Here is a 24292-nt window from a genome sequence, read left to right as displayed (position 1 = left end):
CATGCGACAAGCTAGTGAGGATAGGAATACAAGTCAACAGATGAATGCATGGCTGAGGAGCTGGTATAGGAAGAAGGGCTCATATTTTTGGACCATTGGAATCTCTTCTGGAGAACAAGTGACCTGTATAAGGACAATGGATTACACTTGAATCAGAAGGGGACTAATATACTGGTAGGGAGATGTGCTGAAGCTGTTAGGGAGGTTTTAAAGCCATAAAGGTGGTGGTGGGGATGGGACCCAGGGAGATAGGGAGGAAAAAAATCCATCAGAGACTGGTACAGTTGGGAAAAGGAGCAAGTCAAACATAGTCAGGGCAGGCAGGAACAAAGCAAAGAACAAGGCAGGACTGATAAATTGCAGTTATTTCAAAGAAAGATGAACTCGTGGCATAGTTAGGAACATGGGACTGTTATATCATAGCAATTACAGAGATGTGGCTCAGGAACGGACAGGACTGGCAGATTAATGTTCCAGGATACAAATGCTATAAGGAGGACAGAAAGGGGGTCAAGACAGGAGGTGTGCATTTTTTCTATAATGGATAACATTTCAGTTGTACTTCAAAAGGATATTCCTGGGAATACATCCACAGGAGTTATTTAGGTGGAACTGAGAAATAAAAAAGGAATGTTCACCTGAGAGTTTGACTACAAACTCCCCCCAAGCAGGAAACTGATTAATTTATAAAGGAGATCTGTATTCTGCAAGAATAATAGGGTAGTTTAAATTGAGTTGTGATAGATCAGACAGATGTCAGAGGTAGGTTTTTCACTCAGTAAGGAGGGCTTGGAGCGTCCTCCCTGCAACAGTAGTAGACTCTCCAACTTTAAGGAAATTAAAATGGTCATTCATTGGATAAACATATATGAATGATAACGGAGTTGTGTGGGTGAAGTGTGCTCCAGATTGTTGCAAACTGCGAAATATCAAGGACTGAAGGGCCTGTACTGCGCTGTAATGTTCTATCTTCCATGGTAGGGGATTTTAGTTTTTGAAACACTATGGCAGTCCAAGTGTTAAGATGAACAGGAATTCGTTAAATGTGTACAAGAAAAAGTTCTGATTCAGTACATGTATCTACCAGAAAAGGTAGAAAACTTGACCTACTCTTGGGAAATGAGACTGGGTAGGTGACAGAGGTGTCAGTGGAGGAGCACTTTGGGACCAGTGACCATAATTCTATTAGTTTTAGTTTTATAACAGTGACGGAAAAGGAGAGGCCAAATCCAGAAGTTAAAATTCTAAATTGGAGGGAGGATGGCCAATTTTGACAGTATTAGGCAAGAACTTTCAAAAGTTTGATTGGGGGTCGATGTTTGCAGGTAAAGGGATGGCTGGAAAATGGGAAGCCTTCAAAAATGAGATAATGAAAGTCCAGAGACAGTACGTCCCTGTTAGGGTGAAGGGAAGGCTGGTAGGTGTAGGGAATGCGGGATGACGAGAGAAATTGAGGGTTGGTCAAGAAACAGGAAGCATACATCAGGTATAGACAGGGTAGATTGAGTGAATCCTTAGAGAATAAGGCAGTAGGAGTATACTTAAGAGGGAAATTAGGAAGGCAAAAAGGGGACATGAAATAGCTGTGGCAAATAGGATTAAGGAGAAGCCAAAAGGATTTTTACAAATATGTGACAGACAAAAAGGTAACTAGGGAGAAAAGAGGGCTCCTCAGAAATCAGCAAGCCTGTCTTTGTGTGGAGCTGGAAGATGGGGGAAGATACTAAACAAGTATTTTGTATTAGTGTCTACTATGGAGAAGTACATGGAAGATACAGAATGTAGGGAAACAGATGCTGATATCTTGAAAAATGTCCATATTACAGATGCAGTGGTGGAGGTCTTAAAATATATATGCTTTGATAAATCACCAGGACTTGTTCAGGTGTACCCTAGAACTCTGGAAAGTGATTGCTGGGACCTTTGATGAGATATTTCTATTGATAGTCACAGGTGAGCTGCCAGAAGACTGGAGGTTGGCAAATGTGGTGCCACTTTGAGAAAGGTGGTAAGGAAAAGCCAGGGAATTATAGACCAGTGAGCCTGACTTCACTAGTGGGCAAATTGTTGGAGGGAATTCTGAGGGACAAGATTTATATTTATTTGGAAAGGCAAGGATTGAAAAAGGATAGCCAACATGGCTGTGTGGGAAAAACCATGACTCACTGACTTGGTCGAGTTTTCTGAAGTAACAAAGAGGATTGATGAGCGCAGAGTGGTGGACGCGATCCATATGGACTTCAAAAAGGCGTACAATAAGGTTCCTCATGGTAGACAAGTTAGTAAGGTTAGATCATATGCAGGGAGAACAATCCATTTGGATACAGAACTGACTCAAAGTTGGAGGACAGAAAATGGAGGAGGGGGGTTGATTTTCAGACTGGAGACCTGTGGCCAGTGGTGCCTCACAAGGATCGGTGCTGGGTGCACTGCTTTTCATTATTTATATAAATCATTTGAATGTGAACATAGAAAGTAGAATTAGCAAGTTTGCAGATGACACCAAAATTGGAGGTATCCAATGTGATCAGGTGGGCCAACAGGCTAAAGGGTGGCAGATGGAGTTTAATTTAGATGAACGTGAGTTGCTGCATTTTGGAAAGGCAAGTCAGGACAGGACTTACACAAGGAAGGTCCTGGGGGAGTGTTGCTGAACAAACAGACCTTGGAGTTTCTTGAAAATGGAGTCTCAGGTAGCCAAGATAGTGAAGGCGACATTTGGTAGGTTTGCCTTTATTGGTCAGTGTGTAGAGTATAGGAGTTGGTGAATAATGTTGCGGCTGTACAGGATATTGATTAGATCTCTTTTGGAATATTGTTCGCAATTCTGGTCTCCCTCCTATAAGGAGGATCTTGTGAAATTTCAAAAGGTTCAGAAAAGATTTACAAGGATGCTGCCAGGGTTGAGGGTTTGAGCGAGAGGGAGAATCAGAATTGATGGTGCTGTTTTCCAAAGCAGTGACCTTATACAAGCTCATAAAAGATTCATAAATTCATGAGGGGCATAGTTAGAATAAATAGACAAATGTCTTTTTCCTGAGGTGGGCGAGTCCAGAACTAGATGCCATAGATTTAGAGTGGGAGAGGAAATTTAAAAAGGGACCTAAGGAGCAACGTTTTCACAGACAGTGGTGCATGTATGGAATGAGCTGCCAGAGGAAGTGGAGGAGGTTGGTGCAATTACAACATTTAAAAAGCATCTCGATGGGTATATGAACAGGAAGGGTTTACAGGGATATGGGCCAAGTGCTGGCAAGTGGGAATAGATTAATATAGGATATCTGGTTGGTGTTTTCAAGTTGGACCAAAGGGTCTGTTTCTGTTCTGCATGTCCCCATGACTAACTCTCCAAACCTCCTGCCTTGCATGTTAAAATTACACCCCATTGTTACCGACCCTTCAATAAAGAGCAACAGCAATTTTCTATCCATCCGGTGATTGGAGTGGGGGATCATTTCGGGATGAGTGACTATAATTCTAAGTTTTAAGTTACTTATGGACTAAAATGAAAGTAGCCATAGGGTGAAAAGCATTAAAATGGAGAAGGTTAACTAACACAACTCGCATGTAGGAATCCTTTAGAGGCTAGTTGATTAGAGTTCTGGACCAGTCTATTCCTGTGAAAATAAAGGATAAGGATGGCAAGATTGGGGAATCTTGGGTGACAAGAAATTGAAAGCAGAGTCAAAAATTAAAAAGGAGGTATATTTAAGGTTCAGGAAACTGAAAAGAGAGAGCCCTTGAAGGACACAAAGATCACAAAAAAAACTCAAACAAGAAATTAGAAGGACTAAAAGAGGCTGTGTAATGTCTTTGGCAAACAGGAGTAAAATCTCAAGGTACTTTAAGCTGCCCTCATACAAGGAGCAAAAGGGTCGCAAGGGAAAGGGAGAGTCACTTAAGGATAAAGGAGGGAATTTATCTATGAAGCTGGAGGAAATGGGTGATGTCCTTAAATGAATATTTTACATTAGTGTTAACAAAGCAGAAGGATAAAATGGCTGGTGAGGGGGTATGTTGATGTGAGGGGGTATGCTGATATTTTGGGGCATGTCAATATAAAAAAGGTAGTAGCATTGTGCGTTTTTTTTAAAAGAATGGGTAGACAAACTTCCAGGACCTGATGGGAACCATCTTTCAAGGCTTGAGCAGGGAAGGGGCCTTGTACACAATCTTTGTATCCTCTTTAGACACAGGAGTGCTTCCAGACAGATGTTGGTGGTAGAGAGTTGCTTTTCAAACTGGAGGCCTGCAACCAATGGTAGGCTGCAAGCATTGCTTCTGGGACTATTGTTTGTCATTTATATTAAAGATTTAAATGAGAATATAAGAGGTACGGTTAATAAGTTTGTGGATGACACCAAAAACAATGGTCTAGCAGCCAGCGAAGGTGCTTATCTAAGAGTAAAACAGGCTCTTGACCCACTGGACTAGTGGACTGAGGAATTCTAAATAGAGTTTAAATTTAGATAAATGCGAAATATTGCTAAAATAGCTCAAGAGGCTTGTATCCCAACACCAAGTCACCCTTTATGTCCACATGGGTCCTTAACACTGATCCAGAACTCCCAGAGCCAACTCTGAAAAGAATGTCTGACTTTTGTTTTGAAAGGATCACTGGATCAGAAATATCAACTCCAGCCCCTCTCCACAGAAGCTGCCAGACCCGCTTAGCTTTCCAGCAGTTTGCTTGTTTCTTCCAGACTGATCCTGTCTGAGGTTGTGATATTTTTATAGAAACCTACAAGTCAATTGCTTATGAAACCTTCCCCTCTCAAAACTCCAGTTGCCATGGAGATGAGTTATGAGTCTTGAGCCATACAGAAATTACCTATCCATTAGACTCCCAACTCTATTCTATCTTTGAAATATCTCCACAGAAGCTGGTATCCTGTCAACAAGTCACCCTTTATTTACAAAGGGAGAGTCCTTCAACACTAATCACAAGATCTCTGTCAGCTCCGAGTGAAAAGGATGTCTGACACTTGTTTTACCTGTCAAAAAGGGCTCCCTAAATCGGACCAGATTAATTACCCACTGTCAAGGAACTCATTCTAAAGGTCCACTTGGCTGACCTTGTTACATTCACTAGTTGTATTCTGACAAAATCAGGGCAGGACTGATGCAATTAATAGTAGGGCCCTGGGAAATGTTGTCGAATAGATAGAACTAGGGAAGCAATAAAGGGTTTCCTGATAATTCCCCTGCTCCTCAGATGCTGCCTGACCTGCTGTGCCTTTCAGCACCACACAACTCTGGTGCATCTTAATTAATCCTTTAATAATCACCTAGCTCTTGGTGTTAAGTCTGCCCCTGGTCTACCAAAGTAACTTGGAAATAGCAGCAGAAAAAACCTCCCTCCCTTACTTCACATAACTACCACAGTTACCACACTGCCACATGACACTCTGCGGACTGGTCTCAGTGCTGATTGCAGAAGCCTCTTTATGCTCTGCCTCAGCTGTTATAGATTCAAAAGAGTCATACAGCACAGAAACAGATGCTTTGGTTCATCTCATCTATGCCAACCAAGTTTCCCAAACGAAACTAGCCCCCGTTTGGTTGCATTTGGTCCATAATCAGTCGATACCTTTCCCATTCATATTTCTGACCCAAATGCCTTTTCAATTATGTAACTGTACCTAATTACCACCACCTCTGGCAGTTCATTCCCAATACAAGTCACTATGAAATATTGCTACCCAGGTCCCTTTAAAATCTCTTCTCTCACCTTAAATATGCCTTCTACCCCTGCCCCCAACAGAAAACATCTTTGGCATTATCTAGGTCCCTCATGATTTTATACACCTCAAAAGGTCACCCCTCAGCTTCTTATGCTTCAGGGGGAAAAAAAGAATCCCAACCTATACCACTTCTCCTTATAATTCAAACCCTTCAGTCTCAGTAACAGCCTTAAATCTTTTCTGCACCCTCTCCAATTTCATATTATCCTTCCTACAGCAGGGTGATCAGAACTGCACACAGTACTCAAAGTGGCCTCACCAGCTTCTTGTACAACCTAAACATGACATCTCCACTCCCACGCTCATTGCTCTTGACCAATGAAAGCAAGCACGCCAAAATGTTCATTACCTTGTCTACCTGTGATGCAACTTTCAAAGAACTATTGTACCTGAATTCCTCGGTCTTTGTATTCATCAACGCTCCCTAGGGCTAAACCATTAGGCTGTATAATTTGTGCCCTTGTTCATCTTACCAAAATGCAAGACTTCGCATTTCTCCAAATCAAATTTCAGTAACTGGTTTAACCTGGATTAAGTGTTAGCCCCAGTTAACTAACCAGCTACAGCAGCCTCAAGAAGAGACTTTTTACTCTCCTCAGCACGGAAAGAGACTTAGTCATCAAGCTATAAACTCTACTAATCAGTTGATGCTATCAAAGAATTGGCAATTAGTACTAGATTCTAATGCAAGAGATTGACAAACTTCCACACTTACCAAACTGCTAAACTCCATTCTCAGCATATCTGGCAGCGTCTCTGCAGAGAAATCAGTGGTAACATTTTGGGTCGAGTGATCTTTCCTCAGGAGGAAATTTGAGGAAAGGTCACGAGTCAGACCAGTAACTCGGATTTCTCTCCACAGATGCTGCCAAACCAGCTGAGCTTTTGTCTGGTTTACAGCATCCACAGTTCTTTTGGTTTTTCCACTCCTTTCTCAGTAGGTTACACTATGGTGTATGGATATCAATGACCATCAGATTTTCATCTCTCCCCATTCACTGTGGAATGTGGGCACCACTGGCTGGGACAGCATTTACTGTCCTAGTTGCCCTTGCGAAGGTGGAAACAAACTGCCTTCTTGAACCATTATAGACTATACTACAGGTAGACTCAATACTGATCAGGCCAAGTGGTGGTGGTGGGGGTGGGTGTCAAATCTAAAGATTGTGACTTAGTGGCATGGATGGAATAGCAATGTATTTCACAGTCAGGATGGTGAGCAGCTTGGAGGGGAACTTGCAGGCAGTGGTACTCTTATGCATCTGCTGCCTTTGTCCTTCTAGGTGAAGTTGTTGTGATTTTGGAAGGTGCTTTGACAAATTTCCGTACAATGGACTAAAGTATCTCTTTCTTTGCCGTAAAAGCTTGAGACCAAGTGCCCAGAACGTCTCTCAATACACTACAAAGCACTAATTCAGTCTTTATAGAAGTTCACTATAACTTCCTTGCTCTTATACACCATGCCCCTATCTATCTAATTCAGCATTGTGCATATCTTATTAACCACACGTTCAATCTGTTCTGACATCAATTTGTGCACACATGCCCTCAGGTCTGTCCCTCCCCTAACCTGTTGAGGTATTTTTGAAAATATGACACCGCCCTTCAGTCTTACGAAACTAAACTACCTGACACTCTTCTGCTTTAAGTCTCATCTCCATAAGGTCATCCATTCCATCAACCTCTGCCCTTTTTGAAGTTTATAACTATCCTCCACAGTTCATAATACTCCCAAGTTCCAAGATATTCACAGATTTTGAAACTACCATACTGAAGTTACATCACTGACATGTATAAAGAATAGCAGGGATCCAGTTGTGACCACAGAAAAACCCCATTGTATATGTACTCCAGTCAAAGAAAAACACTGGCAAGCACTGTTGTTTTCAGTAAGCATTCTTTCACTGGCCACTGTACAACATGGGCTTTAACTTGGCTGACAAGCCTATTATCTGACACTTGAACGAGTGTCTTTTGAAGACCATGTGTATCACAAAAACTAAATTCTAGCTGTGTAAAATTCATTAACTACACGATTCACACTTTGGCAGAACTGGTAATTCTTTATCTTGTCACACTAGTGTAGTTCATTCTTATACAACAACTTTGGCAACATACTACACTGTGATATTAAAGAGTCAATTAATGTGACAAATTTTGCAACAATCAAATAAGCAAAACATGCAGTCCCTTGACACCAACCTAAAAATCAAACTTACTAACCTTCAAGACTGTAGTAAAGCTATTAATTTGTCAACATAAGAAATTTAATACATCTCACCTGGGTCTGAGAACTGTCAGGCTGAATATTCTCTGAATAGAAATGAATTTACTTAAATTTATGGCATATTTAATTGGCTGATTTAAGTAACTCAATTGTTTCCATTTAACTTTGTTTTTGATGAAGATCAGGATCCATATCTAGTGCAGTGGATTTGCATTAACCTCATTTTCCACCCTACGGTAATATGAGGGCATATAACCAGACAATCGTCATTTTGGAGCTGGCTCTCCTGCTTACTTGCCTCTGCGTCACTGCAACTCTATACTGTACACTCTTCCTTGGGAAGATAGCTAAGGCAGGAAAACTTATAACCTTTAAAAAAAAAATACTGGAATGTTTTGCAACTGCAAGCCCTCATTTGAGTCTGTGGACCAAGTGTGGGAAAGTAGGTAGCAACATAGTTTGCACAGTACAGACTTGAGCCAAATGGCCTCTTCTGTACTGTATGATTCTCTTATGCCTCCTGCCATTTGTTCATCTCCTGAACTTTTGCTAATTATGAGTGTTCTGGGGTGAGAATTAGCTAACAGAAGAGCTGGGAGAATGACCTATGGGGATTTGAGTTGGGATGCAGGAAAGCATGAGATGCTGAGAGCAGGGCTTGGGAAGTGGAAAGAAATTAGCGTTTTGTAAACTGAAATTTAAAAATTTAAATTTTGTTCACAATTATGATAATTTAAACATAACTGCTATTAAACTTATAGGTTGCATTCTTTCTTTCTGACATTAAAAGGTCCTGCAGAACCAAACTAAAGCCTTTATAATGCAAAGATCTGATTCACTTAACATTTTCATTTACAGTTGTACATTTTAATGCAAATACAATATTAAGCTGAAAAATGATATTGGATCTCAAGTTATATATTACTGGCCATCTAACACTTTAGTCATGCACTAGAAATTGGGCTTAAATTTGATAAAAACCAAATTGAATGCAAGTGTTGAATGTGTTTGAGTATTTATTTGCCAAGATCTCTAGCAGCACAATTTAAGAAATATAACCATAAATACAATTTACTATTCTATATGATTATACTCACTTTAGTTAGATGATGCTCTGAGGAAAAACCGAGACCATAGACAGTATTTGCACGACTGTCTGGCCACTGACCAAACTTTTGAGATGTTTTTGTGAATGTCATGTTTGGAGTGATTGTGCTGTTGATTATTGCCTGAAAGAAAGCAAGCAAACACTATTGTAACATGAAATTGGATTTTACAAGCTGAAACCTTCAAACAAGATCAATGGCTTCTGCATTCCCAAATAATTTTAGACATGCCATTTAATTCAAACTAATACTTGAAAATTAGGCATTGAAAGGTGTGTGGGTTAATTGTTCCTTCATCATCCCATCTGGAAGAGAATTGCACAAGCTGCTCAAACTCTCTCTGTTGGCTATTTGTTTCCCACACTGAAAGAGGAAAACCCCATAATCTGTTCACTGAAGAACAATCCTGTTGATCCAAGTAATCAACAAGGGGCAAAGTGGAAATTTTACAAAAAAAGTTCCAAAATGTTAGTACTTCAAACTAAAGGAATACAAATCAATATGAATCTCATGGACTTTAACGTCAATGCATGTTGATTGTCAGATGGTATAATTGTAAACTCAGACTAACACTATTGGGATAGAAGTCAAATGTCTCCAAGGCAACTAGTATTCAAATTAATTTAATATATCTGGAATGGAAAATTAGTCTCAGTAATGGTGGCTTTGTAACCGCAATAACCATTGTAACAAAAAAAAAATGCGTCTATTCATTAATTCCCTTCAGGATAGGAAATCTACTATCCCTAACTGATCTGACTTCAGAACCACAGCAGTGTGATCAACACAACTGCTCTCTGAAAGCCTCGTAAATATCCTTGAATTGAGTGACTGAAGACAAAAAAAAACACATTCAGGAATGTGGACTTGAGTAATAAATGCTGGCTAGAATGTCCTTGAGGTGATAGTGCAGGGCTGTCTTCTTAAACCACTGAAGTCCATTTAGTAGAGGTGCATCTACAATGCTGTTAGGGAGGAAGTTCCATGATTTTGACTCTCAGACACTGAAGGAACAAAATTTCAGAATGGTGTGTTGCTCAACAAACTTAAAGGTGGTGGTATTTCGATGTATCTGCTGCCTTTATAATTCTAGACCATAGTGGTCATACAATTGAAAGGTGCTGTCTAAGGAACTTGAGCGAACTTCTTCACTGCATCTTTAAATGGTATACTACTGCAACTGATCACTACTGATCAAGGGTGCAAATATTTGCAGATGCAGTGCCAAAAGGATTGCTTTGTTCTAGATAGCATCAAGCTTCTTGATTATTGTTAGAGCTTCACTCATCCAGGTCAATAGAAAGTATTCATTATGCTTGGAGATGGAGAAGCTTTGGGGAGTTACGTGGAGAGTTACTTCCTACAGGATTCTGAGTCTCTGACCTGCTCTTGTAGACAGTTTCTGGTCAATGATAAACCCCAGGATGTTGAGAGTGGGAAATTCAGCCTCAGTAAATGCCAATAAATATCAAGAATTGTTGGTTAAAGTTTTTGTTGGTGATGGCTGTTGTCTGATACTTGTCAGTCTAAGCTAGTATATTGTCCAGGTCTTGTTAATAAAGTTTCCCAATTAGGGATAAGCAACAAATGCTGGCTCAGCCAGTGACACCCACAGCCCACGAACAAATAGAGAATACAATCACAAAAGACATACTCAAATATTAGCGATAAATAAAATGACCAACATACACTGCATAACTGCTTCAAACTTTATGTAACTATTTGTTCATATTCACGATGATCTGATTTTCTTAATGCTATCTTTACTCTTCTGAAATTCCAATGCACCATGACCTTTCCACATCTTAATTTGTATCCTTTTCAATGGTATAGTTAATTAACCGAACTTGTTTCTCGCCCACCAAACTTCTCCAAGTACCAAAAGATTTGAAAGGGACAAATGTCTGATATATTGTTCCATCAGGAAAAGAGGTTATCAATATAAAAAGAAATTCCAATTTATATAATACATTTCAGGAAATCCCAATGCATTTTGTAAGCAAATGAAGGACTTTTGAACTAGAGTCATATTATTAGAAAATAAAATCAAATTGAACAGAGATCCTCTGGGTTCTCTCAAATAGCAATGTGATAAATGATCAGGTATTGTTTGACATATTGATTGAGGTATAAATATAAAAGACTGAAATAACCTGTGCTCCTTTGAAATAATGCCATGGAATTTGGAACTCAAGCAGAGCAGATGAAGTCCCTATTTAATACTTTATCAGAGGGACAGCACCTCAGTCAGCCTGGTTTTTCTATTCAATTACCTTGAACTCAACCTTATGGCCCAGATGAGTGTTCTAAAATAAACCACAGTTGATATTAACTTCACGTAGTGTGCAAAGAACACAACATAGCCCAGAATGTGACAAATTATACTGCCACTCAACATCCAGGCAATTATAGGCTACAACATGGCACTCTCACCATCTCCAATGGGCATTCATCAGCATTACCAACAACATCCATGGTGGCAACATTCACCTGAAACACAAATGGATCAGACAAATACATAGTGGCAGGTCAGCAACTTGGTTTTGTAGCTAGTAACTCAGACCAGACTCCCAAAGTTTGTTCACCAGGCTACAGGCTTACAGTGAAGTATGATGGAATATGACCAACTTGCCAGGATCAGTGCACCAAGCAGCTTATCACTGAGAACAAAGCAGCCTCTTAAGTGGCAGTTCAACTCCTTTATTCCCTTCACTACCAGCTCATTGGTACAATCAGTACTACTATCTGCAAGATAGTCTTTGAGTTGCTCGAGTTTATCACCAGCACCTCAAACACATGCCTTTTAGTGCCAAGTAAGGTGATTTCAGTAGTTGTAATTTGTCTTTATCATCTCAAGTATATACTGGGTTGGCTCAGATTTATTATAAACACAGGTTGCAGAAAATCCCAAATGCATACATAATATAACGTAATAACCCAGTATCTCACGCACCATTCTAACTTGGAAAACCATTGATGTTTCATTACCGTGATGGATAAAAACCTTCAAATTTACTACTTAACTGCACAATTGGCACACTTACACCACATGGACTGCATATGGCAGCTCAACAACTTCAAGGTTTAGGGATGGGCAAGAAATATTGGTCTTGCAAGTGATAGTCAACCCATCAAGAAATTTAAAAATCTGATGGAAATACTTAGTTTCTAAAGTGTCATCTAGACTTGAAACGTTAGCTTACACTCTCCTTGCCCAAATAGCATTTATTATTTTCAGTACAATTTCTTACCTTGTTCCTTGTATAAATCTTTTATTTTATTAAATGAATATGAAATATCAAATGTATGAATGATGCAGTAGATTGGAATTGACAAGCAGTGCAATAAGGTATCTTACAGAATAAAGTCTAAGCACTTGCAGACATATCCTAGTACAAATATTGGGGACGAGCCCATCTCTGATTAGCTGGCTCATCCTGCTTAAAATTTTACTAACAGCTCCTTGATTTCCAAGAGGCACAATGTGTATGCCTTTCCAGTAGGACATTCTGCTTTATAAAGCTGATCAATTGAGGCCAGTAGCTGTGCACAATGGGAGGGAGTAACATTCAAGGATGGAGCTGGACAGTGAAATACATTCAGGACCTCATTAGGACCAGGCTGACAGGCTTCTTTGCAGTGTGTGGAGACAAGTGCACTTAGAGAAAACAAAGGTGATAAATAGTGCATTCAGTTGGTGAGGGTTTCAGTAAGAGGAACCCCCCACCCCTCAACTGGCCAGCAGCCTGCATGAGTGAGCGAGTTCAAATGCTAGCTAGGGAAATGAAGAAGCAATCAGCAGAATCAAATCAGGCAAGATAAAATGTTGGGGAGAACAAAAGAAATTCACCAAATGGATTCCTGGAATGCAGAAACTATCTTACAAAGAGATGGAGTAAACTCTACTCCTGGAGTTTAAAATAATAAATAGCAATCACATTGGAATGTATAAAATTTGAGACCTGACTAGGTACACACTGAGGGGATGTTTCCTCAGGTTTGCGAGTTGAGAATAAGGGGTTCACAACCTCAAGAATTTAGAATCAGAAATTTAGCAGTATTGAGATGGAATTTCTTCACTCAAGGGGTGCAGACACTTGGAATTCTTTTCCATAAGCAGCTGTGGATATTCAGGACATTGAGCATATTCAAGGCAGAGATTAGGTGTTTTTTTTTGATAGAGAGGGAATGAAAGCATATAGGCTGAAAAGATTAGATGGCTTACTCCCATTTCTTGTGTTTCCCCAAGAATCTAACATCTTTCTAAGGAATCAGTGAAATAATTTGAAATGCAAACCAAGTGATAGATGGACTATATCGCACAGATTGGGCTGGCCATTTCAACTAGTAGCAGACTACGCAAAGGTAGACAAATCATACAAGAAGCAGGCTCACTGATTGCATGTGTAAATACCAGTTTCTTAACGGCATTAAAAACTTTTCATGCAGCACTTGGACGTGAAAATTACATAGTGTTTATAATTTGGATTGGGGCCATGATCAATCAACTGAGGGGAACTTCAAACAAAACAGTTCAATAAACACCTATTGATCATAGCTGTTCAAAATAACTTCAGTGAGTGAGTTTAACAGCTCCTTGCAAGAGCACTGTATAAACTTCCAATTTGGGGATGGAATTCACAACAAAGAACAGTGTCATCGATTAAACAGGCCACAGTGATGTCAGAGTCAGAATCAAAACTGCAACACAAGGGTTGCACATTTCAGCTATAAGATAATGGGGAAGAAATATGCAGAATAGTTGTGCTGATTTTTCTTCTCCCAAGAAAATCTCAACAGGAAATTGCAATAAACTCCTGTATTTCTGGGGAATACAAACTTCAATATTAATAGAATGCCTCATGAATGCCATTCACCAGTTAAGCTGCTAACAGCATATATTAACTGCTTTGTATTCATTGTTGTGTACTTGAGTTAAACTTCATATCAAACATTAGTATACAACCAACCTGCCCAAGATATTGAATGCCAAAGGAAGATCATTGATTCAAAAATATAGCTAATTCAAAAAAAATTGTACATTTAACAATTCTTTATCGTACAGGCAAGAATCAGAAGGAAGTAATTTTAATTAAAGGTTCACATACAGCATCAATCTTTTCTAAAGAAAGGCAAATTTTCAAACATGTGCTGCGTCATCATAGCCAAAGTATTTTTGAAGTATAGTCACAATTGTCATGTAGGAAACATGGCAACCAATTTGCACACTAAGTTTCAAAGAACCGCAACATAATGGGTCCATCAGGCAATTTGTTTTAATCATACTGTTGAAGGATAAACATCAGCAAGGATGCTGTGAATAACTCCCTTGTTCTTCAAATGAGTGCTGTGGGATGTTTTTCAACCTCCTGCAAAGAGTAGACAAGACCTTGGTTTAATGTTGCATTCAATAGAGGGCATCTCAATGCAGCACCGAAAGCTCAAGCTACATTTGGTGATCAAGTTTTAAGATGTAATCACACCCATGCTACTGCACAAAAGGTTTTTTCTTTCGCCAGAAGAAAAAAACAGATGCTCAGATAGATTAAGGACAAACTTCGAAACAGAGACAGAGCGTGGTGTAAATGCAAAACTGAATGGGGGGGGGAAATTGTTACTGCTGTTCACATAAGGTGGTGCAGTGAGTTTTAGTACAAAGCAGGTACACAGTAGAAAAAGAATCTCACTTTTCAGATTGACTTGATCATTAGGGGTACGCAATGACCTAGTAGTAGCCCTGTCAATTCTGCAAAATCCTCCTCACTAACACCTAGGGTCTACTGCCAAAGTTAGGCGAGCTGTCTCAGACTAAAATAAAAGCAACAGCTTGACATAGTCCGTAGGGTATGATTCCACGAGAATGACTGTCCCAGACACCACTATCCCCATCCATGGATATATCCTGTCTCACGAGCAGGACAGACCCAGCACAGGTGGCAGCACAGTTGTATATAGTCAGGAGGAAGTTGCTTTGGGTGTCCTCAACAGTGATTCCTGACCCCATAACGTCTCATGGCAAGGAAACGCTCTGATTACCACGTACCATCCTCCCTCAGCTGATGAATCAAACTGTTTGGGCTCCTAAAGGGCATAGCTGCTAGACTGGGTCTACAACAGGTGGTGAGGGAACCAAGGGGGGAAAAATATACTTGACCTCATTCTTACCAATCTACCAGCTGCAGATACATCTGTCCACAACAGTATCAGATAGGGTGACCATCTCACAGTCTTTGTGGAGATAAAGTCCTACTTTCACATCGAGAATAATGTCCATATTAAATGGGACAGACTTCAAACAGATGTAGCAACTCAAGAAGGGGCATCCACAAGGCACTGTGGGACATCAAGAACAGCAAAATTGTACTCCAGCATAATTTGTAACCTCAGGGACCAGTACATCCCCTCAACTATTACAATGAAGCCAGTGGATCAACCCTGGTTCAATGGAGTGTGCAGGAGGGCATCCCAGAAGCAGCACCAGGTACACAAGATGAAAAGGTCAACCTAAGCAGCAAAAGATAGACTGAGCAAAATGATTTCACAACCAGAGTAGATCTAAGCTCTGCAGTCCTGCCACATCCAGTCATGAATCATGGTGGACAAACGACCAACCCACTGGGGGAGAAGCTCCACAAATATCCCCATCCCAATGATGGAACAGCCTAGCACAAAAACACGAAACAACTCAAACATTTACAATCTTCAGCAATAATTGCCACATTGATGATCCATCTCCAGGTGGTCTCAGCTTCACAGATGCCAATCTTCATCATCAAATTCAGTTTGGTTCATGTGATGTCAAGATACTGCAAAGGCTATGGGGCCCAAACAACATTCTAGCAATACCGAAGGCTTGTGCTCCAGAACACGCCACTCAATTCTTACAATAGTTACAATGTGGAAAACTGCTCTGGTATGTTCTGTACGTAAAAGGCTGGGCAAATTCAACCAACCCAATTACTGCCCCATCAGTGTACTATCACTTTGCTGATGATTTGAGAGAAGACATCATCCAACAGTACTATTAAGCAGCACTTGCTCAGCAATAACCTGCTCAATGAGGCCCAATTTGGATTCTGTCAGGGCCACTGAGCTCCTGATGTCATTAAAGTTTTGGTCCAAACAGGACCAAAGAGCTTAATTCCAGAGATGAGGTGACAGTGACAACCCTCGACATCAAGGCTGGAATCAATGGGTATCTGGGGACAAACCCTGCTGGTTGGAGTCATATGCAACGCTTAGGTCATGGTTGTTAGGGGTCAGTTATCTCAGCTCCAGGACATCTCTACAGGAGCTCCTCAGGGTAGTGCCCTCAGCCCAACCATCTTCAGCTGCTTCATTGATGCTCTTCCCTCCAACATAAAGTCAGAAGTGGGGATGTTCAGCATCATTCATGACTCCACAGATACTGAAGTCATCCATGTTCAAATGCAACAAGATCTGGACAATATCCAGATTGGGGTAACAAGTGACAAGTAGCATTCGTGCCACACAAACACTAAGCTATGACCATCATTAATAAGAGACAAATCTACCCACCACCCTTTGACATTCAGTGTTACTACCACAGCCTGGGGTTTTCATGAATTCATCTAGATTCACCACAAACACAGTAGCTACAAGAACAGATAAACAGCTAGTAATACTGTGGCAAGAAACTCACCTGATTCTTCAAAGCCTGTCCACCATCTACAAGGTACAAATTAGGAGTGTGATGGAATTTTCCCTACTTGCTGGTCAAGTCCAGCCCTAACACCACAAGAAGCTTGACAAGGCAGGCTGCTTGATTGGCACTATATCAACAAACATCTGCTCCCTCCAACACTGACACTCAGTAGCAGCAGTGTGTACTATCTACAAGTTGCACTGCAGAAAGACAAAGATCCGCAGACAGCACCTTCCAATTCCATGACCACTTCCATGTAGAGGGACAAGGGCAGCAAATATATGGGAACACTACCACCTTCAAGAATGCCTCCAAGCCACTCATTATCCGGATTTAAAAACATATTGCCATTTCTTCACCATCGCTGGGTCAAAATGCTGGAATCCCCTCCCTCATGGCATTGTGGGTCAACCCACAGCAGGCAGACTGCAGCAGTTCAAGGAGGCAGCGCACCATAGTCTTCTCAACAGCAAGTGGGGATGGACAATAAATACTGGCCAGCTGGCGAAACCAACATCCCACAGGTGAATTTAAAAACTGAAGAGGTAAGGGGACTGGCCAAGTATTAGTTCACAAGTTTTCATGAATAATATATATTAACACTTCACAGGCAAAAATACATGCATGTGTAACATGGAAGATATTTAGTAGGCCAATGGACATGACAAGATGTGACAATTGTGTATGTGCACAAGACCAATACTTCAGTAAAGTGATTATAATAACCAAAAAACCCAAATTCCAAAAAAATTGATAAAATCAAACTAGAGGATATTCCAAATGAAAGTGATATGCAGGCACAAAATGCAATTTCAGCAAATTAGGACACCAAGGTGTATTGGTCCCCAGTTCATTAACTAGGGATATAATCAGAGGTAACACGAACTTGATTGAGTTTTTTTGATTAAATAACAGAGGAATGATGAAGGCAGAGTGATGATATGTTGTCTACGGAACTTCAGAAAGGCATTTGATAAGGTTCTTCATGGTAGACTGGTTAAACAAGGGTAGTGGGTCAGTGCATTTTGGCACCAATGACATAGCTAGGAAAAGGGTTGAGGATCTAAAGTGATTTTAGGCAGTTATGTTGAAGCTAAAAAGCAGGACGAGCAGGGTAGTAATCTCAGGATTACTACCAGTGCCAGTTGCTATGAAGCGCGCGAGAGCGGCTAAACACGTGGCTACAGGGCTGGTGAAGGAGGGAAACCTTCAGATACATAGATCATTGGGGTATCTTCTGGGGAAGGTGGGACTTGTACATGAAGGGCAGGTTGGTGCTCCTCCAGTTTAAGTGCAATGTCCTGGACAGGCGATTTACTCAAACACTTCGGGAGGGTTTAAACTAGTTTGGCAGGGGGACGGGTACCAGAGCTACAAATCGGAGGAGAGGGTAGTTGTAGAATGGACAGAAGTGGAAGAGTGTGTCAGGAAGGATACACAGTTGATAGGGCAAAGGGATGAGTTAAAGTATGTCTGTTTCAATGCAAGGAGTGTCAGGAATAGGAGTGATGAACTTAAAGCATGGATCGGTACTTGGAACTACAATATTGTGACCATAACAGAGACATGGATTTCACAGGCAAGAATGGTTGCTGGTTATTCCAGGGTGTAGATATTTTACAAAGAACTGGGAAAGGGGAGTAGCATTAATTAGAGAGTGCATCAGAGCCACAGAAAAGGAGATGGTTGAGGAGGGTTTGTCTACTGAAACAGTATGGGTGGAAGTCAGTAATAGGAAAGTAGCAATCACTGAGGGTTTTCTATAGACACCCCAATAGCAGTGGTGAGCTAGAAGAACAGATTAGACAGCAGATCTTGGAAAGGTGCAGATGTAACAGTTGTTATGGGTGACTTCAACTTCCCCAAAATCAATTGGAACCTTAGTGCAGACGGTCTGGATGGAGTCAATTTTGTCAGGTGTCTAGGAAGGATTCCTGACTCAATGCAGATTGGCCTTACCCCTAGTCGGCCTTATTGGATTTGGTGCTAGACAATGAGCTAAGCCAGGTGTCAGATCTCAGTGGGAGAGCATTTTGGTGATGGTGACCACAATTGCCTCGCACCTTTATTATAGCCATGGAGAGGGATAGGTACATATAGTATGGGAAAGTATTTAATTGGGGGGAGGGGAATAAAAATTAGGAACAATTTTTCTATGAGAAATGCACAACAGAAGTATGGAGGCTGTTTAAGGAGCACTTGTTGCAAATGCTGAATAACTTTGTCACATATTCAGCCAAGGAATGGTAAGATGAAGGAACCTTGGATGACAAGTGAAGAAGAGCTTCTCATTAAGAAGGAAGCAAGGATTCAGCACAGCTTTACAGGATTACAAGAAAGAAGTCAAAATGCACTGAGGAGAGCTTGGTGGGGGCTGGGAGCGAAAAAGCCTTGGCAGGAAGGATTAAGAAAAACGCGAAGGTGTTCTACACATACGTGAGGAATAAGAGAACGATCCGAGAGAGGGGAGGGCCAATCAGGGATAGGGGAGAGAAATTGTGCCACGAGTCTAAAGAGATAGGGGAGGCCCTAAATAAGACTTTTGCTTCAGTATTCACTAGAGGGGAACCTTGTTGATAGTGAGAACACTGGACCAGGTTAATAGACTTGAGCAGATTGATACTAAGAAAGTGGATGTGCTGGAAATTCTGGGAAGCATCAAGATAGGCAAGTCCCCAGGGTCAGACCAGACCTACCCAAGGTTACTATGGGAAGCAAGGGATGAAATTGCTATGCCTCTGGCGATGATCTTTGCATCTTCACTCCCCAAAGTAGTACCAGATGATTAGAGAGAGGTGAATGCGCCACAAGGATCAGTGTGACCACTAGGATAGTGGTGCGCCCACGGTTTTTTGAAATATATACAAATGATTTGGATATGAGCATAAGAGGTAAGTTTGCAGATGACTTCAAAATTGGAGGAATAATGGACAGCAAACAAAGTTACCTCAAAGTACAATGGAACCTTGACCAGATGGGCCAATGGGCTGAGGAGTGGTGGGTGGAGTTTATTTTAGATTAATGTGAGGTGCTACATTTGGATAGATGTGCATTTAATGGTAAGGACTTGGGGAATGTTGGCGAACAAAGAGACCTTGGAGTGCAGGCTCATTCCTTGAAAAGAGTCACAGGTAGATAGGGTATTAAAGACAGCATTTGGTATGCTGGCTTTTATTGATCAGTGCATTAAGTATAGAAATTGGAAGTCATGTTGCAGCTGGACACAACAGTGGTTAGGTCACTCTTGGAATACTGCATTCAATCCTGATCTCCCTGCTATAGGAAGCATGTTGTGAAACTGGAAAGGGTTCAAAAAGATCAAAGTGTGTTGCCAGGGTTGGAAAGTTTGAGCTATAAATGGAGAGGCTAAACAGGCTGTGCTATTTTCCCTGGATCATTAGAGGCTGAGGGGGGTCTTACAGAGGTTTACAAAATCATGAGGGACTTGGATAGATGAATAGTCAAGGTCTTTTCCCCAGGGCATGGGAGATAAACTAGAGGCCATAGGTGGGAAAGATTTAAAGAGGACCTGAAGAGCAACTTTTTCAGAAGATTGTGCATGCATGGAATGAGCTGCCATAGCAAATGGAGGAGACTGTTAGAATTACAACATTTAAAAGGCATCTGGATTGGTTTGTGAAATTCCTTGAAAGTGGAGTAGATAGGATAGTGAAGGCAGTGTTTGGTATGTTTTCTTTTATTGGTCAGAGCATTGAGTATTGGGTTTGGGAGGTCGCATTGCAGCTGTACAGGGCATTGGTTAGGCCACTTTCGGAATAGCGTGCAGAGTTCTGGTCTCCTCAATTGGAAGGATGTTGTGAAATTTGAAAGGGTTCAAAAAGATTTACAAGATTGGAGGGTTTGAACTATAGGGAGGGGCTGAATAGGCTAGGACTGTTCCCTTGGAGCGTCGGAGGCTAAGGGGTGACTTTATAGAGGTTTATAAAATCATGAGGGGCACAGATAGGGTAAATAGACACAGTCTTTTTCATGGGCTGGGGGAGCCCAAAACTAGGTTTTGGCATAGGTTTAGGGGAGAGGGAAAGACTTAAAAAAAGGGACCCAAAGGACAACATTTTCATGCGGAGGTTGGTGAGTGTATGGAATGAGCTGCCAGAGGAAGTGGTAGAGGCTGGTATAATTACAACATTTAAAAGGCATCTGCATGGGTACATGAACAGGGAGGGTTGAGAGAGATTTTGGCCAAATGCTGGCAAATAGGACTAGATTAATTTAGGAAATCAGGTCAGCATGGACAAGTTGGACCAAAGGGGGTTTTCCCATGCTGTACACCTCTATTCCCCAAATATTTGAAGTTCATCAGGAAAGCCTACTTGCTCGGTCTATGGATGGAAGATTTGGGTAAAGCCAGGATATTGTCAAATTTGGTAGCTTGCTCATATTCAGATAAAACAAAATAGAATGGAGGAATAAATACAAATAGCAACATAATGCTTACCCCTCAAATAAGTGGACAGTGAACTGCAATTCTGAACAAGTTCAATGAAACAATTATGTAGTTGTATTGTCACTGGACTAGCCATCCAGAAATATGGCAAATGCTTGAAACATGGGCTTGAATCACATGATGGCAGATAGTGAAATGTGAATTCAATTAACAAATCTGGAATTTTAAACAAGTACTCTTCAAATGGCAACCACGTAACCATTGTCTATCATCAGTCATACTTGGCCAAAAGACAGTGCCAAAAACACTGCTGCTGAATACTTCCAGGAGGAAGCAATAAAGTGAAAGCAAGACAACAGTAAAGGAAAAAGCTCCATTACATGAACTACTTTGTGGAATGTGAATGGTAGCTATTCCTTTCATCCAGGAGAGCACTGAAGAATTCATTCTGGTACAGCTTTTGAGAGTGGAGTGGAAAGGAGGGTAGGAGAAGGGAGTAGTGAGGGGAAGAATCATCAGGATTCTAATGATGTTAGAGATTAGTTTGGAATTGTTTGGAACACAGGGAAACATTTGATGGATGCTCGACCTTACAATGCAGTTAAAGGGGAGGACGTGAACCTGTTGGAATCTGGCAGTGATTTTGGATGGCTTTCTTTCTGATAGTCCAGCTTGCTCTCTACATAATTCCAAACCACATTTATTTTGCAGTTATCAGTCAGGTCAAAGCATTGATAGAGGATGGCCTTTCTCAAATCTGTAATAACCAGCTATTAAATAATGTTTAGTTAAATAAAGTTAGCCAAAAGTGCTGAAGAAACTCAAGTCAGAGTCTATTGAGAGAGAAACAAAATTCACATTTCAAGTCATCTATGATTCATCCTCACTAGCATTCACAATGTTTTGCTTTTAATATTTAGTTTGTTGTTACAATAAAATTTAATTTTGAAATCTTGTCTAATTCTAAGTTGTATCTGGGAATTCACACTAAAGTTGTCAATCCCTTCAGGGATTGTGGGAAGAGTCAGTGACAGAAAAACATAAGTTAGAAAATCCATCTTTATGCATTGTATTTTCACGTACTTCTCACCTTTGACCCATCAAGGCTGATTATCCTGTACACATTGCGTGTATTATCATAGAAGTAGGACACAGTTACCGCATGTTTGCTGGTGGGCACCCAGTTCTTCTTTGTGTTAGGATCAATCTGGAAGACATGGGCTCGCGTGCTGAAGATGGGCTGCTCCCTGGGGAGGAGGGGCACACAAAGTAGAAATTATCAATTTGATTGAATCAAAACTGCTCACACAATCACACGGAGGTGGAGAAGTCAAATAGTACCAATCACATCAATTTCCAATAAAGTTGACAGATTGAAAGAAACTTCCATTAGTACATGGTTTTTCTAATTAGGAAATGGTAGCTGTGCAATTTGAAGGTTTGACTACTATATATACACACATCCACAATAATCTTTCTTACCTTGCATTTGTACAGCTAATATTTCAACATAAATAAAAATATTTCCTTAAGAATGTCACTTTGAGAAAATAACAGAACAAAAAAAAGGTAGAATCCAATTAAAGCACAGCTAAATATTGCAGAATATTTATGGATTTCTGCACAAGGGCAAAAAAAAACAGGCAACTAAGCAGCAGTTCCACCTTTGTTAGATGAAGTTTCAATGTGGCGTTTTCAGGATTGATCTGCCAAATGAAAATTAAATCTAACAATTATTTATAATTAATTTGTTATAACAAATGCCAAAGCTTTAAATTTAAAGACCATATAATAGCAACAAACTGCACAAACATGGTAAAATCATAACTGGAACCTGGAAATAAACACATACAAGGTAGTCAGTAAACATGTAACAATCTTGTTTAATAAATAAAGTTTAAGGTAAGTGGTAATGATAGGTTAGAAGTAGTGGTATTGTCATTGGATTAGTAATTCAGACACCCAGGATAATGCGCCGTGGTGGAAGTTTGCAACTCACCACAGCAGATAGTGAAATTTGAATTCAACTATTAAAGTGGGAATTGAAAGCTAGTCAGTAAATCACACCCAGATCATGGATATTCTTAAAAGGAAGGGAAATCTGCCATTCATACTAGTCCAGCCTACATGTAACTCCAGACTTTCAATCTAGTCAACTCTTAAATGGCCTCTGAAAAAGCCAATGAAGGCTGATAAAGAAATGGAACCAAAAAAAAGGGACCATCCAGCATCAACTAAAGGTACACGAAACATCATTTGCACACAATCCTGTAGCTTCAAAGTGGTCCTTACTAAAATTGAGGTTGGGACGGCTAGTGTCAAAATTGGGAGAGCTGTCAATTAGTCAATTGGCTAATCAAGCAATAGCTTGACATGATTCTCACAAAACCATATCTTTCAGAAAACATCCCAGACACTTCACCTGTGTGAATATCCTGCTCTACCAGCAAACCAAAGTTGACAGCATAGTGGAAGTTCTCAATGTTGAATGTGGTCACCAATAAGGTCACATGGCATCAGGACAAGGAATCCTGCTGATCACATACTACTTCCCTTCCCAGACTAACCATGAGCTGACAAATCTATTTTCCACGCTGATTATTTGGAAGATGCATTGAAGATGGAAAGGACACAATGTATTCTGGGTGGGGGATTTCAATGCTCAAGAGCAGCTTGATACTACCACTGACCAAACCGGCCAATCCTAAAGAGCACACACCTGTTGAGCAAAGCTTATGGCAGGAAACATTTTTGACTTCACTTTCATCAATCTAGACATTACAGATGTAACTGTTCGTGATAATATTGGCAGGTGCAATCACTGCACAGAGCTTGGAGAGAAAGTTTGACTTCTTAGCAAGAATTCCCTTGTGCGAACTATTACCATGCTCGATGGACTAAGTTTTGAACATGCATAGCAACTCAAGACTAGGAATTTGAGGGGGTGTGCAACAGTAGCAGAATTCTATTCAACACCAACATGTAACCTAATTCCCTGGAATATCACCTACCTACTATCAAGTGATCAATCCTGACTCAATGGAGGTGTGCAGAAAGGCATGCCAGGAGCAGTATAAGTATACCTTAAAAAAGCATCAACCTGAGAAGCTACTTCACAAGACCACTTGCGTGCTACGCAGA

General features: G+C 40.6%; 1 protein-coding gene across 3 annotated transcripts in view; it reads right to left on the bottom strand.

Annotated features, from left to right (window-relative positions):
• homer1b (homer scaffold protein 1b) overlaps positions 1-24292 on the bottom strand; it is a 95799-nt gene that overhangs the window by 36107 nt on the left and 35400 nt on the right. For all 3 annotated transcript variants that reach the window (XM_060843547.1, XM_060843538.1, XM_060843554.1), the window contains exons 2-3: positions 22242-22398; positions 9069-9200 (exon numbers count right to left, since the gene is read on the bottom strand). In XM_060843547.1, coding sequence (XP_060699530.1) covers positions 9069-9200; positions 22242-22398 — 289 coding nt within the window. The remainder of the gene's footprint in view (positions 1-9068; positions 9201-22241; positions 22399-24292) is intronic.

The sequence above is a fragment of the Hemiscyllium ocellatum genome, chromosome 2 (assembly GCF_020745735.1).
Source record: "Hemiscyllium ocellatum isolate sHemOce1 chromosome 2, sHemOce1.pat.X.cur, whole genome shotgun sequence".
NCBI lineage: Eukaryota > Metazoa > Chordata > Chondrichthyes > Orectolobiformes > Hemiscylliidae > Hemiscyllium > Hemiscyllium ocellatum.
This window is presented reverse-complemented; position numbering and strand designations above follow the sequence as displayed.